General features: G+C 34.1%; 1 protein-coding gene across 1 annotated transcript in view; it reads right to left on the bottom strand.

Annotated features, from left to right (window-relative positions):
* The window catches only part of LOC125053854 (G-protein coupled receptor Mth2-like), a 93,100-nt gene extending 85,447 nt beyond the window's left edge, over positions 1 to 7,653 (bottom strand). Inside the window, exon 1 of the mRNA XM_047655446.1 lies at positions 7,134 to 7,653. Coding sequence (XP_047511402.1) covers positions 7,134 to 7,616 — 483 coding nt within the window. The 5' untranslated portion in view covers positions 7,617 to 7,653. The remainder of the gene's footprint in view (positions 1 to 7,133) is intronic.
* Positions 7,654 to 14,868: the final 7,215 nt, after the last annotated feature.

Raw genomic sequence — 14,868 nt, 5'->3', positions numbered from 1 at the left:
GCGCAGGCTATAGTCTTTCGACCATACCGCCTAATCTTTCATAGAACTTATAAATTAAATATACAACACAGACAGTCTTTGTTGTCAAAATATACAGATTAAGTAACTATAGTCTATAGGTAGACTAACAATAATTAAAAGTGCTCTTTTAAGTTATACCAAACAGTAAAGAAAAAGCCGTCAGTAACAGTCTATGGAGTTATCTCTTATCACATATAAAACTCAATTTGACACACAGATCCATAAGACTTTTATCTATGGTGATATAATGCCAGTACACTGTGCTTAGCTTATTTAATTGTCAGATAAAGAAAAAAATAGACAGCATATCGACTCCATTGTTCATGGACGAGTAACTTTTATAACTTTATTTCAAAGTACTTCTATGATGAAAGCCTTTATTAAGGCATTCTCGACCCCGTAATATCTGACGGATATCTAAGGCCAGCCGTACACGGACTGCTTCAAGCAGTTATGACCGACTGCTTGAAGCCGCGACCGCGCGGTGAACTATAGCCATTCATTCGCTGCCGTACACACGACTGCTCGAGCAGTTGCGACCGCTTCAAGCCGTCAACTACATGATGAAATTCCATCGTGCTGTCGACCGCTCGCGAGCAGTCGCGAGGCATACACTGACTGCTCGAGCCGTCGGCGGCTCTAGAGCAGTCGACAGCTCTACGACCTCCCCCTCCCTTCTCTTCTGGCCTCGCTTAGTATATTATTCATTTCATCAAACGAAGACACTGACATCCTAAAATAGTTGAAAAATTTTTCTTCATCACTTCTAAGTTCCATAAACAAATGATAGAATTGTCCATGTTGTTCTCTTAATTCCAAAATTGGATGAACCCAAAATTTTCTCTTCTGACGTTGCGCCGTCGTCTCCGCTTGAGCAGAAGCAGCAAAAGCAGTGCTTCCTCGTCAGAATTCATGACTAGACTGCGGTAGAAATTCAACTGCTCGAGCGGTTGGTAGAGACAGCTCGAGCAGTCAACAACCGACTGCTCAAGCAGTCAACGCCGACCGCTCGAGCGGTCCGTGTACGTCGGTCAGCCGTTAACTGCTCGAGCAGTCCGTGTACGCCCGCTCTAACTCTTTGTGAACCGGAAGACTTATCTCACCTTTCTCGGCTAAGTAGCCACTACTTTATATCGATTCACAGCACTCGACTCTTTGAGCGAAAATAAATTGTTACGTTCGCGATAATAATTTTATATACTAGAAATATATCTGGGATTAGGTCTGACAGCGGCACAGAGTCATCGTAAGAAGAGTTATTAATACAAAATACATAAGATTAAAGATTTACGGGAACACGTTTTCGAATCATTCCAAAAGAGAAAAAATCTAGAGGGACATGCACGTGAGCCACAAAACGACGTCGACATCGTTTGAATTTTTTTTCATTTGTCATGATGTTCATTTGTTCGAATTGTATTGTTTTATTGAAGTACTTATGTACAAATGTTTATTTTAACTACACAAAGACGATATGTGGTATTTATTCTGTTACTACGCACAATTATTACTATCGTTCACGCATGATTAATTATTTATTAAACTGATATTAGAAATACGTAGCTAAATTCCAACAAATCAAACATCACTATCAGCCGTTTGTTTACATAATTTAGTGCGATTGATTTCGGTATAAATAGAATCCAAAATTAAGCGGACCGCTTTGACGTATATGTATATGTATCTTAATTTGGAGCAGTGTGGGCGTAGTAGGCCTAGGCGTGCGACTCTCATTCTAGAACAACCTCAAGGTTTTTGGACTTAAATGGAGTTTTCTTTCTATTCTTACAACGCTCGTATGGGGAAGGCTTTGAGGTTTTAGACTCAAATAGTTGACAGCGTGTGTCAGGCTGATAACCTACTTGCCTGTTAGAAAACATTACAAATCTGATGCCAAGACCAACGGTTTTGAAGCTGAATTATTTTGTAAATCTGGATACCATACATTTTGGGTGACCTACAATATTTTATTCTGTATTAAAAACTGGAAGTTTGACTCGCTGGATCTTTCGTTTTCGCCTTAATTTGGTCGCGAAATTCTATAATCTATATCGAGATAAGCGCTACACGATAACAATTTCGATTTTATTCGTAACCAAACCAGCGAATAATGCGTTCCGAGTAGGCTAGGAAGAATTTAGTGCCTGCAAAGATTTTGATGGATGCCGGAATTCATAGCGACCCAGATAGTAGGTAGTCTAGATGTTTCCCTTGGGTAGAATGCCTGTGAACCCCGAGGGCCCTTATTAAGGACGTGTATAGGGCTGAGGTGTTTTTACTGGGGTCTCGCTACCCCTCTGAATAGCAGAAGGATTTCAGTGTTCCAGCGCCACAGGCCCCGCGTCAAGCATGTCGAGCTTGACTTGACTCATTAAAAAAAAGGTAGTCCAGATGTAGTTGCGGGGGATTACCAGTTTCTAATGTTACAATAGCAGCGTGTAGCGGAAATCACATTACGTGACAAATGAGCACACACGAGGTGTGAATTAGTTGTATAATTTGTTGCGACATCACTACGTGATGATAACTAGATAAACAGTCCAAACATATCAAATATTTATGTTTGCACGCTGACGAGAACACTATATATAGAGACCACTTAAAATACTTGTTTTTTCACTTAACATTCATGAATCAGTCTTATTTGATTGACATTTGTGTCAGCGCTGGACGTTTGTGTTGATTCCAAACAGAAATATTACTGGACATTGCTCCTTCGATCGTAGTGTGAATTACACTTTAATTATAAACTATGTTTATCAATATTATAATAAATAACGTGTGTGTACTCATGTACACGTGTTAGAAGTTATACTTTTTTAGCGTAACAAGATAAAAATCTTTTCAAAAATTGTATATAATATAGAGTATATAGAGTACCATTGTAGAAAAAAGGACACTAGCAATAGAAAAAACTAAAATGTTGACAATAGCTAAATTCAGGGTGTCGGTTTTTTGTGACGGTGTGTGCGCGCATCATAAAAATTTACTCTCATTATTTTTCCCTAACGCGCCAAAAGAAATATAACTTCAAAAACCTGTTCTGCTGTTTCACGTACTCAAGAAACAAGATTGTTTGATTCTAGAAATATTTATTTTCTCGCGAATAGATCGTTTGGTTGAAGTGTGAACTACCTGAACCTTAACCTTAACTGACTAAACTGTGTTTATCAAAATTATTGAAAAAACTATTTTGCTGTAACACGTATTAAAGAAACAAGAAAAGCAATATTTTTTCTATTAAAAAATAGTAACTTAACGCGTTATCCCTTGTATCTAGAAACTCTTAAGAATATTACAAATTTATAAATACCTTTATAATAGCTACCGTTTATTTTAGAAATAAATAAAGGCCCTACGGCTTTAAAGAAGCTAAGGAATAAGCTTGTTTAGCTTTGGCATAGTCACAAAGTTCTTACAAATACAATTCCTTTGTGAACTTATCTTTATCCGCAGAGAATTGCATTTTCTAGGGTAGGTAATTCATAAAGATATTGTTTGAAGAAAATATAGTTATAACTTTAATTGTAATCGTGATGTCTACGTTTATATAGGTTCCTTAAGACGGATATTTTTTCTTCCAAATTAATTACAAAAAACCTTCCGCGTCAAACGTCAAATTGTATTTTGCTACCGTTTCTTGAATACAGTCAATAAGACAGCGTGCTGACAAACTCGCGCACATCACAGTTAATACACAAAATTGTATTGTGTAAAATTACTTTGTTGAAAGGGTAAATACAGGTTGTATCTATACTTAAAGGTAATAAAATACGCAATAAAGCACACGCAATACAAAAAACCAACTAACCTACTCTCCAATTGAATTGCAATCAATGGAATGATTTCATAAACTTAAAAGGTGAAGTTGAAATATAGCTTTTTGTTAATTTAAAAATGGATGGAATGAATATATTGAAAACCTTGTCCGTTCGTAGAAATATGTGCGGTGAGCCAAAGAGCGTATTGCTTACACTTATAAAATGTAATCTATGATTGAAATTCTTCTAGTCTATTTTTAGTTTATGGATATTAAAAGTTATTTTTTCAGTAACTTTTAACCAAATAAATATTCTTTAATCTATTAATGCATTTTTAATAGTACATTTTGTGTGCAATAATCGTAATCAGTCTTTGGTAAATAATGATATTTTCGTTCAAAAATAAAGAACTTTTATGTGTTTGATATGCTATATTCGTAAGTAAGTCTTGTTTATCATATTAAAACTTCGTACTAAATCTATCTCATAGTAAAGAAGAAATAATTATTTCTCTTTTGGAAGCCTAGTAATGATATAAAAATTTTAATGAGTGAATAAATATTATGTACTTAAAATTACGCGAAAAGATTCATAAATTGTTCCATTTTTCCTCTACAGCGCGTCACACTAAATATACGTGACAGTACGAGTCAATCAGACTCCATTAGTCTCGCGTGGACGGTGCTAGGGAAATTATTGATTTGTGTCTAATATCCGGCTGATTGGCGATCGACAGCCTGCGGGCGATAGGCGTGCACGCGGTCACGAAAGTTATTACATTCGCTATATCGATGTTTTTATTTCGAGCCTTTGAAAGCTTTCTTTTAATTTTGACAAGCCGAATGCTATTTTCATTTTACGAACGTTGTTATGAATTTTATATGGTACTAGCTGACCTGGCAAACGTTGTTTTGCCATGTATATTATTTCTAGGAATCATTTTTAGTTCAATAAAAATAACTATCTACTATAATAAAAAATAGGGGTTGATCGTAGAGGGGTGAAAATTAAGGGTTGTATGTATATTTGTATGCTGTATCATAAAATTTTTTTCTAAAAAATAAATTTAGGGGTGGACCACCCTAAACATTTAGGAGGATGAAAAATAGATGTTGTCCGTATCGCAGACACTAAGATGCACACAAAATTTCACGATGATCGATCGAGCCATTTTGGAGGAGTTTGAATACAAAAACCGTGACACGAGAATTTTATATATTACATATCCATAGCAAACTATGATAACTAAAAACGTGAAATATATATGCGATAGAGGTTATGAATTTCTCATTTTTATTTCATCAGATTTCATCAACGTCTTAGGCTATCACACATAAAAATTCTTCTCAGCTTAAAAATCACGATAATTTGCATGTCACTTATATGCAACTCACTATTTCGATAACACCGTTGTTAACTACAGGTAAAAAACTTCAGAAATTTTAAACACGCGGGAATGTTTAAAATTTTACTTAAATGAATCCCTAAAGGGCAGCCTCCGAGTGGTGAGGATAAAACCTATTACGGCCCAATCTTTCTCTACATATCGATACCTACGGGAGGGTCATAACTCAATCGCAGTTCAATATCCCTCCCATAACTACGTTACATGCATCAAGCGATCATATTTAGCACTTGCGAAATTTTAAATTTCGAAACGTTACAACTTTGTTAATATTGTGTTATAGTAATTATGTATATTGGATACTTTGACATTAAACACGTCACGTCTACACTCGTAACTAAAGTACTTTACTAGTAGTTAGTAAAAGAAGTTTAGTAAGGTGCAATTGGACTCTTTTTGTTTTTACTGAATAAGAGGACCGCAGCCTCAAACGGCCTCAAATCTTTAGATACATTAAGAAATAGCAATTATGTAATTTAATATATTACTCCTAAATAATAGGCGAATCCAGCAAAATGAAATCAAATAATAAATAAGTCATTTCAATAACGTTAACCGAAGAGGTTAATAATTAACACAACATTTCTAGTGAGACATCAAAACTATTATATTTTAACAGCACTTCTATGCGAAATAAACGTTATATGATATATATATATAGCTCATTTGAGATATATAACTCAAATGAGCGCAAAACTATGAAACTATTTGCAATTGAAATTGGCAAACTTTCAAATGAATCTAAAAGTAACACACACAATTTGTAAATGCGACAAATTTCCGCTATCACATATTAATTTAAACTAGTACGGAGGACCGTCACCTTATTACTATTCGTATCTTTAGTTATTTTATAACTAAGCAATAAAACTAATACAAAAAAATCCTAAAACAAAGACTAATATACTTAACAAAACTAATTTGACTTCATTAATCGGAAATTGTAAATAGCAGCAATTAATTTTATGCATTTACCGAGTCCACCTACACATGTAATAAATCCGCAGATAAATTCCTTATAAACACATTAATTCATTTAAGTATTTTATGTTAGTGGTAATGCCTTAAAACACTTCTCATTTGGCCAAAATATTTGCATAAGCATATCCCAAATTAAAATAATTTCTTTTAAATTTAATCATGGTATTTTATTTCTTTGTGTCAGTTGATTGACTAAGGGTTGTCTCGTGTCAAGAGTGCTTCCTGAACATAATAAATGTTAATCTCATTCTTAAAAATGTACCCAGCGAGTAAGGGCCTCGTAATTAGCTCTGGAATTCTAACTCAGATAGAATATTTAAAAACCTTGAGTAGCAATCTCAAAAGCAAGATCTCGCAATCCTTGTTTTGAAGGATAGATTAAAGTGAATCAGGGTTTTTATTAATTTGATGAATCCCGTGAATAAATTATGAATGTATACTGAATTTGAAAACTCAAGTACGTACGCGTATTTCAATTAAAAGTAAGGTTCGTATAACGCACCTGCAGACGCAGGATACCTATAAAAAGTCCCCTAGTCGTTCCAGTAAATCCTGTTTGCTGCAAACGTTTTTAGTAACCCTATACAATTGGGAATTTCCTTTAACAATGCCAACCTATACGTTGAAAGGTAATTAGTCAACACAATGTTTGTCTTACCCATAATACGCTAAGCGGAAACATTATTAGCGTGTATTTATAAAAAACCTGGAAACATTAATTCGTATTTGATGTACTATATTTGGTTTCTAAATAATTTTAGTAAAAATATAAAGATAATATCTCTTCCTAAAAATTTATCTTCACGCAATCGAAAAACAACTGTAATCATTGATAATATCCACGTATATCGTAATATTGATAATAGTGATTCACCGTTCTTTAAATATTTGGAACATGTTTCATTCAAGTTATCTTCAGTTTTTTGCAGGCTTTAGGTCACTAAAATTAAATGTGTTATTTTTACCTCGTCTCGTCGAAGCGGCATCGGCAGCGACACATCACGATGATACACTTGGTAACTTGCACTTGTATCACTCACTGCACTTGAGTTCTCGCTACCAGCTCCCTCTATCACATTCCATGGCACATCATCATCGTAGACCGCAACGTTCATCACCTTTGTCCCAGAATGGAACCTCCAGGGTAGATCGGTCCCGCTTTGACGCGGCCTACGCCTCTTATGCCTAACTTTATGTCTTGCATACCGCCCTACACCGTGTTCATACTCATCACCCATCATCGCATCATATAAGGATGATAAGTCAACTTTCGTTTTGTGTCTTACGATTTTCGGAGTATCTGTGGCTATGGGTTCTCTGACTAACCCCTCAGCATCCCAAAGTTGTATTCTAAGGATGTTATCGTGAGAGGGAAGCGACATGTGAGCGCGGACAGTTACGAGCGCGATTACGAATAAAAATACGAGCACGCGCGCGGAGACGTCCATCGCTGACGGCGACCGGAAGAATACTGAGCGTAGCCCGTAGCCAGTGGCGGGTGATAGCCGCTTTTCCCGCGCTTTTCCGATAACAAGGCCGAAGTATTCGACATCAACGCACACCACCTCGCACAAAGATAAACGAGTTATCTGATTTGCTTGATAAGACCTATCAACGCAGTATGACGCTTGATCATTATGTAATTATATGTATAGGGAAAATCGTGAATATATCATTTTTCATTAATTAAATCATATTATTTAATTAAATCAGAATTTATGAAACTATATGTACGTAATTTAAGGATAATTTTAAAATAAACCGATTTGTTTCTTTCCAAATTTACCTTGTGTTGGCTAAATAAAAAAAATGTAAATATAGACAAAGCATTAAACGCACCTTTAAATCTAGTTCTGCATTAATTATTATTAAGTCTTTTAATCCATAATAATATTGAATTAAAAAGAAAATATATGTAATAAAGTGTATCATTACGCAAATCAGGCACAGCCTCAATTAAGTCAAAGTTGGAATATTTAATAATAAAACTTCCCTTTCTCTTCCTTTTTTTTTCGTGCGATTTCTATAGCAATACCAAAAACATATAATAATGAAAACCCCTTAGTGATACAAATTTAATGAAGTCAATCTCAATTAATCTTAACGAAGTCAATGATCTCAATTAAAATGAAATTCTATGAACAATTATAGCAGTACGAGCCCAGGCTCTACATTTTGCTCGGGTTTCCCTAGCCTACCTACCTACCTACTGCTATTAAGAATAATTAGCATAGTATATCAATTCATAGTTTAGTATTGTATAATTATAGTGTTATATATATAATTTTCATTCAAAGGTCATGTAGCAAGACCATAAGGGTGACCAGGTGGGGTGGCCCTATTGGGAAACGAAACAGAGGAAGACCGCTCACGAGATGGGCGGACGACATTGCTTAAACAGCTGGCTCGAGCTGGATGCAGCTCACCCAAAATCGAGATACACGGAGATCCCTGGAGGAGGCCTACACCTGCGGAATGGTTCTTGCAAAATAATAATTGGGAAAGAGATACAAAAATTAGGAAAAAATAATAATAATAATTGTTTAATTTACTTTCTTAAAAATATATTTGTAAAAATAGTATTAAGTTAACTCTGTTCTTTTGCAAGAAATAAAAAGGCTTTTTATTTTATTTATTTATTATATATAATTTTATTTTTGTTATTATATATATATTATTATTTATTATTAAAAATAGGTCCCTGTGGCAGTGTGCAGAGAAATCCTCGGAGTAGAGAGGTCGCTCCGTGAAGTCTGCGAAGTGCCCAGGAAACTTCTGAACTTCTGGAAGGACCTAGGCTGGATTAAGCCGGGACTTAACGTAAAACGGACCAAATGTGCGTCTAAGTGCGGGAACTGAGAACTACTATCATACTACTACTACTTCGTCTGTGGAATAAATAATTTACTACTATTAATAATCACTTGGAAGTGTTCCACGGTCCGTTTCACAAAACATTTCTTTTGCGAACTTGCGCAATGTAGAATCGACTCAGGGAAGACCCCATTCCCTGGAAGACCTCCAATTTTTTAAAGAAAGATTATACTCTTCCCTCAAAGGCCGGCAACGCACCCATTAAATAGGATGCGACGACTGCCGTTTTTGGTTGTCCCATACGGTCGTTTACCCCCATTCTATAAAAAAATTATCTATGGTAGTCGCCTGGAAACGAAAGCTTGTTGAATTTTTATGCAAGTTTTCAAAACATCTTATATGAACCCTAAATGTGTAAATATTCCATTCAAATTAAATAAACTAACTAACAAAGTTGTTTTGTTTCAGAAATGTTTGTTTTCAGTTAAAATAGAGCGTTGGCGTTGATCTGTGTTTGTTGTTCTACATTGATTACCTAACGAAGATATGGATCATAAAATTGTTTTGTTTGTACAAACGCGAAACTATCTTCTATAAACAGCTGCAAAGTTTGGTATTAGCATATTATCTAATACCTAGTGTATCTGTTTACCTAGTTAGTTAGTTTAACTAGGTTGTTTGAACTTTGATGGATAGGCTTCACAATTATCTTCAAAGTTAGTCCATAAACGTACTTGTTTAGAGTTTATTTTGTCACGTTTACTTTAAAATGTTACAAGACGTACAAATATTTAAAAACTATTTTACCTTTAATTTTTGCCGTAGAGAATAATTTGTCACATATAAAAAATTTACGTAGTAATATGCCATTCCTAATATCTAAAATGTCGTCACTGTCGTTCCCGCCGCGCCGAGTCGAGCAAAAAAAAGGCAAGGCCCTACCACCATTTTCTCAAAGCAGTTCAGACCATTTGCGATCCCTATAACTGCGTTGTAGATAAAATTAGTCAATGTATTTATTAAAAACATGAATGATTTGTAATATTGGTATGGTCAGTATAAGATGTTGTTAATTCATAAGTTATAATAAAGATACCTACCTACGTAATAACTTAAAACAGAAGGTCGGTAGGAACTGAAAAAATTCACCGACTTGGTATTACATAGATGACCTTTTACTTGTTTTTTTTACAAGTAATATTTTTGATGGCATCATAGATTATAATTTCTGCAATGCAAAGAGTGGACTCATTTTCAGGACTGATTATGGAGCTGCTGAAAGCCAGCAATTATTAAAAGTGGCGAAGGACAGTGAGCACTGGAAGTTCGGAAGCCATGACACATTTTTAGCCAGCGGAGTCGGTTAGTGAATGTGTGTGGTATGATGAGGGGCTCTAACATGTTATATTCAAAGTCAAATCATTTATTTCAATTAGACCACTTAAAATGGCACTTTTGAACGTCAAAAAAAATACAAAGATTCTAGTTGCCCCTTCCAAAAGGTAGTTTCGTGTGGAGAAGAATGGGCAAGAAACTCCACACTTACTGTTTTAAAATAGATTTACAGTATTTTGTTACATTTGTTAAATAATTATATGTGAAGACAATGTACTCTTAGAACATTTTACAGTGTCACACGTCTTTATCAAGCTAAAACATAATTTGAGATCGTATGGTTTTAGTAATCCAAATCATTTTTCAAACCGTTTTAGATTTAGTTTAGGTGGTACGATTTCCAGAATTTCAATTAGATTGCATGTATGAGTCAAGGCTACAGTGAGAATTTTTTTAACCTGTTTCTGTTAATTAGAACCTGTTCTATTATAATATATTGAATCTATTCTATTTATTTTATGTATGTAAATATGTAGAGCAGTGTTGGCCTAGTGGCTTCACCGTGCGACTCTCAACCCTAAGACCGTAGGTTCGAACGCCAGCACGCTATGCACCAGAGGACTTTATATGTGCGAATTTTTAACACGCTTAAAGAACACAGGTAGAAAATCCGTTTCCTTACAGACAAAAAGTCGACGAGTATATAAAGCCGATCACCTACTTGTATATTAGAAGAAACAAATTATCAGATACAGAAATCAGGGGCCCAGACCAAAAAGGTTGTAGCAGCACTAGTTTTTTTAATCTCCGGCACTCTCATAAATATTTTAATTAGCATAATATTTAATAGTCTGTGGTCAACCCAGGCACAGTACAGTTTAATAAAACAACAGATTAAAAATATAATTTATTTAACACCTAAATCTAATTGTCTCTATGGCATTGCACTAACTATTAATGATTACACAGGTTTGGTCATTCTATAGAGCTATATATTGTACACTTGGTAATTATGAAAACTATGTACGCTGTCATACGGATCGTAGTCGATTGAGAGTGTTCCATTATCACAAATGGTAGAATAATAATACAAAAAACATTCAATACAACGAGGAAATGTTAGCAATTGATTTTTGAAAATAGGTCTTCAAGCATCAAATTAAAATTAATTTGCAATTTGCTCGTTTAAATATTTACTAAATTGCATGTGTTAATGGATGACTCTGAGTACGACTGTTAAGGGCCTACCTTTAGCTGTCAATTATATCAACATTTCTTAAGACATCGTAAAATCCTTTTTAACCATATCTCATTGTGAAGACTCGCTAACATTCGAACTATGTAGGCCAATAGCGTACACCAATAAAATACTTTTAAATGGCTAATGACCCTATTTCACAATTAAAACATTAAGATACTTACATGCAGAGTTATCCATAAGCCATTTTGTACATGTTTACATTATGAATAATTTTACATACGTAAAAATATATATTGTACCATTTAAACATTAACAAAATAAGGAGCTATAGTAGGGCCAATTTAATAAATCACATTTGACACATATTGGTCAATAATTATGTATTGTTGACGTGACAACGTCTAATAAATCGTTGAACGCTGGCTGCACGCATGAAAAAGCTCATTGTCCGGTTACGCTCATTGTACGCTTGCGCCGCATCTATCTCTCTTCCACTCGATTTGCCTATGCAAGGATTCACTCCTTTGTATCCATACAAAATAGTGACAATTCAATAAAAATTATACAATTTTATTCATAAAAGTATGCAATAATTTCATCAATGTTTTGTTGTCACGTCCGTAAACCGACTTAACAGAAAACAAATTTTTTATACACTATTTCTAAACTTTTTTCCATTCTGCTTACATATTTATTATCGTAAGTAATTTTACGATTAACTTTCACTAGTAATTCTAAACATTCAACAATATTAATTGGTTTTCAAGAGAACTGAACACCGGTACAATGTTGCATCAATGGATCGTTTTTTCATTTGAACTATAGGATATAAGTAGAATCGAATTCAATGGTTACTTGTAAAGGAATAAATAATTTTTAATCGGTCCTTATCGATACTTTAATCGGTGTTTTAAACAGGTCACCTCACTACGACACCAACTGACAGATGTCAAATGTGATCTGTTAAATTGGCCCTATTGTAAAAATGAAATATATATATATATAACAACGTTAAGGCAACCCTATTGTGTTAAGCATATAATCGCATAAGAACATGTATGAAAAATGCTATTTATTTAAAGATTGTGACTTGCCGCGTTTATTTTTATCACTTACAATATATATTATCCATAGTTTACGCTTAATGCTTTCACAATAAAGTTGCTTATAATATAAAACCAATATCTTAACAGCCCAAAACTTGTACAAATATTTGTGATAACATAATCTCGAAGGCAAATTTGTCGAATTAATTGCACTAATCATGGCTTTTATATAATATTAACCCATTTTAGAAAAAAAACTTGACATTAAAAATGGCGGCATATTGCTTTTTATTCTACACATTTCAAACTGACGTTAGTTTGATTTTATTCATCAATATAATTTACCAAAATTAAAACGCCGATCTTCATTTGTATGAAGCTTAAACACAGTTTGAAATAAACAACAGATTTTGGTTTAAATAAATATATATAAATTATTTTGTATATGCGAGACCGTTGATTTTTATTACCCATTGCGTAATTATAATGTACATCAATAAATACTGTTACGATTCCTATAAATTAACAGTCATGAAATATATGTTTCCATAGCAAATTTTTCTTCACAATTTCGACTGCAACTCAAACTGCAACTGCTTTTTCTCATGCAGATCCATATATTTAACTTAAAATACTGCCATTTTGTGTTTAATCGTAAGAATGTTGCAAGTTTTTTTTGTAAATTGGTCTTCTGAATGAAAAACAGCCATGAATAACGCTTCAAAACTAGGAACAAAATCTAATACCCATATAAAACACAACACCTATTACCCTAATATAACATTAAAAATATTGTACTAAAATCTGTCCAACATAAAGTTTTCTTAAAGCTTAGAGATTGTTTAAACAAAAAAAAATATTCTTAAAAAGTTTTTGTCTCGTTCATATGTTAAAGTATCACGAGAGCGATAAAGACAAAATATAACTATATGTTTTTATAGAATGGAAAAATGGTTCGGAAATATTCCAGTGGGCAGCTGGTTCCAAAATGTTGGTGCGCGGCAAATACTGCCGCTCAGTTGTGGAACGACGGGCGTCGAGGTGATACGGGTGGAATTTCGTATTCAGCCTCGATGTCCGATGATGAAACTCAGCTGCAGGTAAATAATGTAAAAAGACCCAAGGGTCCACGACGATTCAAACCGCTCTTCACGGTCAAGTGGAAGGAGTTGGAGCTGGGGAGATCCCGCTCCGAGGTGTGAACAGAAAATTGAATATATATATTACGCTTTAGGCACTGCATTTACGAGGCCTACAAATGCAGCCTCATTTCTTGTGTGAGTACTATAGGCAATTATAATTAACTGACAATAACACTTTGTAAAGAACTTGAATTAGAAGGTGTCATACTAGACATAAAATCTATACAATTATCAATCAACTATTAAATGCTGAAAATGGAAGGCGACGCATAAACCGGAGGAATCCAAGTCCCGTTGCTAAGCTAGCGCTCGACTGGAATTCTCAAAAAAGTGGCCGCCCAAATAAATAGCCTGGCAAGAAAGCATCATTGGAGGCGAAAGAAGCTGGAATGACCTGGAGTGAAGTTAAGAGTTGTCTCATAATCTAACTGTTCCAATTAATGTTCAAACGTCAAATTTAGAGTTTAAACAATCTCTCTCACAACAACCTTAATTATAAACGTACACCTCAAAGATGGTGTCATCTCTTTTATTTATTTGCAAAATGATGCAAGTGTGATAGAGACAAAACGTGTTATATTTAGTACGTTTTCTCTTTTGCACTTAAGTCTCTCTTAACAGCCTTATTCATAAACGTATACCTTAAAGATGGTTTCGTCTCTTTTATTTATTTGAAAAGTGATACGAGTACGATAGAGACAAAACATGTATTTACATTTATGAATAAGGGAAAAAGTTTTGACTAAATATCTAGAATAATATATATTTTTGTGACATAAAGGTGGGATTTTAGAAGCGAATTAACTAGAGAGCTAAGCCTATTTTGTATATCAGATTTTAACAGATATAATAAATATTAACCTTAATTCAGTTATTTTTCATACATATACCTGTCAAAATTTCGTCGGATTTAAATTAACGTAACAAATCTTACGAGTTGAAATGTAAAAGGTTATTATACATGATTAAATCCGCAATAATATATCAGGTACTCTTACTATAAGTACGCATAGTAAGTACGTCTTTTATTGTCTATATTGTGCTCCTACAGCACAAAATATTTCCATCTCTATCTATTGTAAGCTCATAAAAAGAGACAAGGTCAAGCAACGATTAAGCTAAAATACAATTCCTAAACATCGTGAATAAATACTACTTGTGG

The sequence above is a fragment of the Pieris napi genome, chromosome 11, assembly GCF_905475465.1.
Source record: "Pieris napi chromosome 11, ilPieNapi1.2, whole genome shotgun sequence".
Lineage (NCBI taxonomy): Eukaryota > Metazoa > Arthropoda > Insecta > Lepidoptera > Pieridae > Pieris > Pieris napi.
Note: the sequence above shows the minus strand (reverse complement) of the source record. Positions and strands in the feature narration are given on the sequence as shown.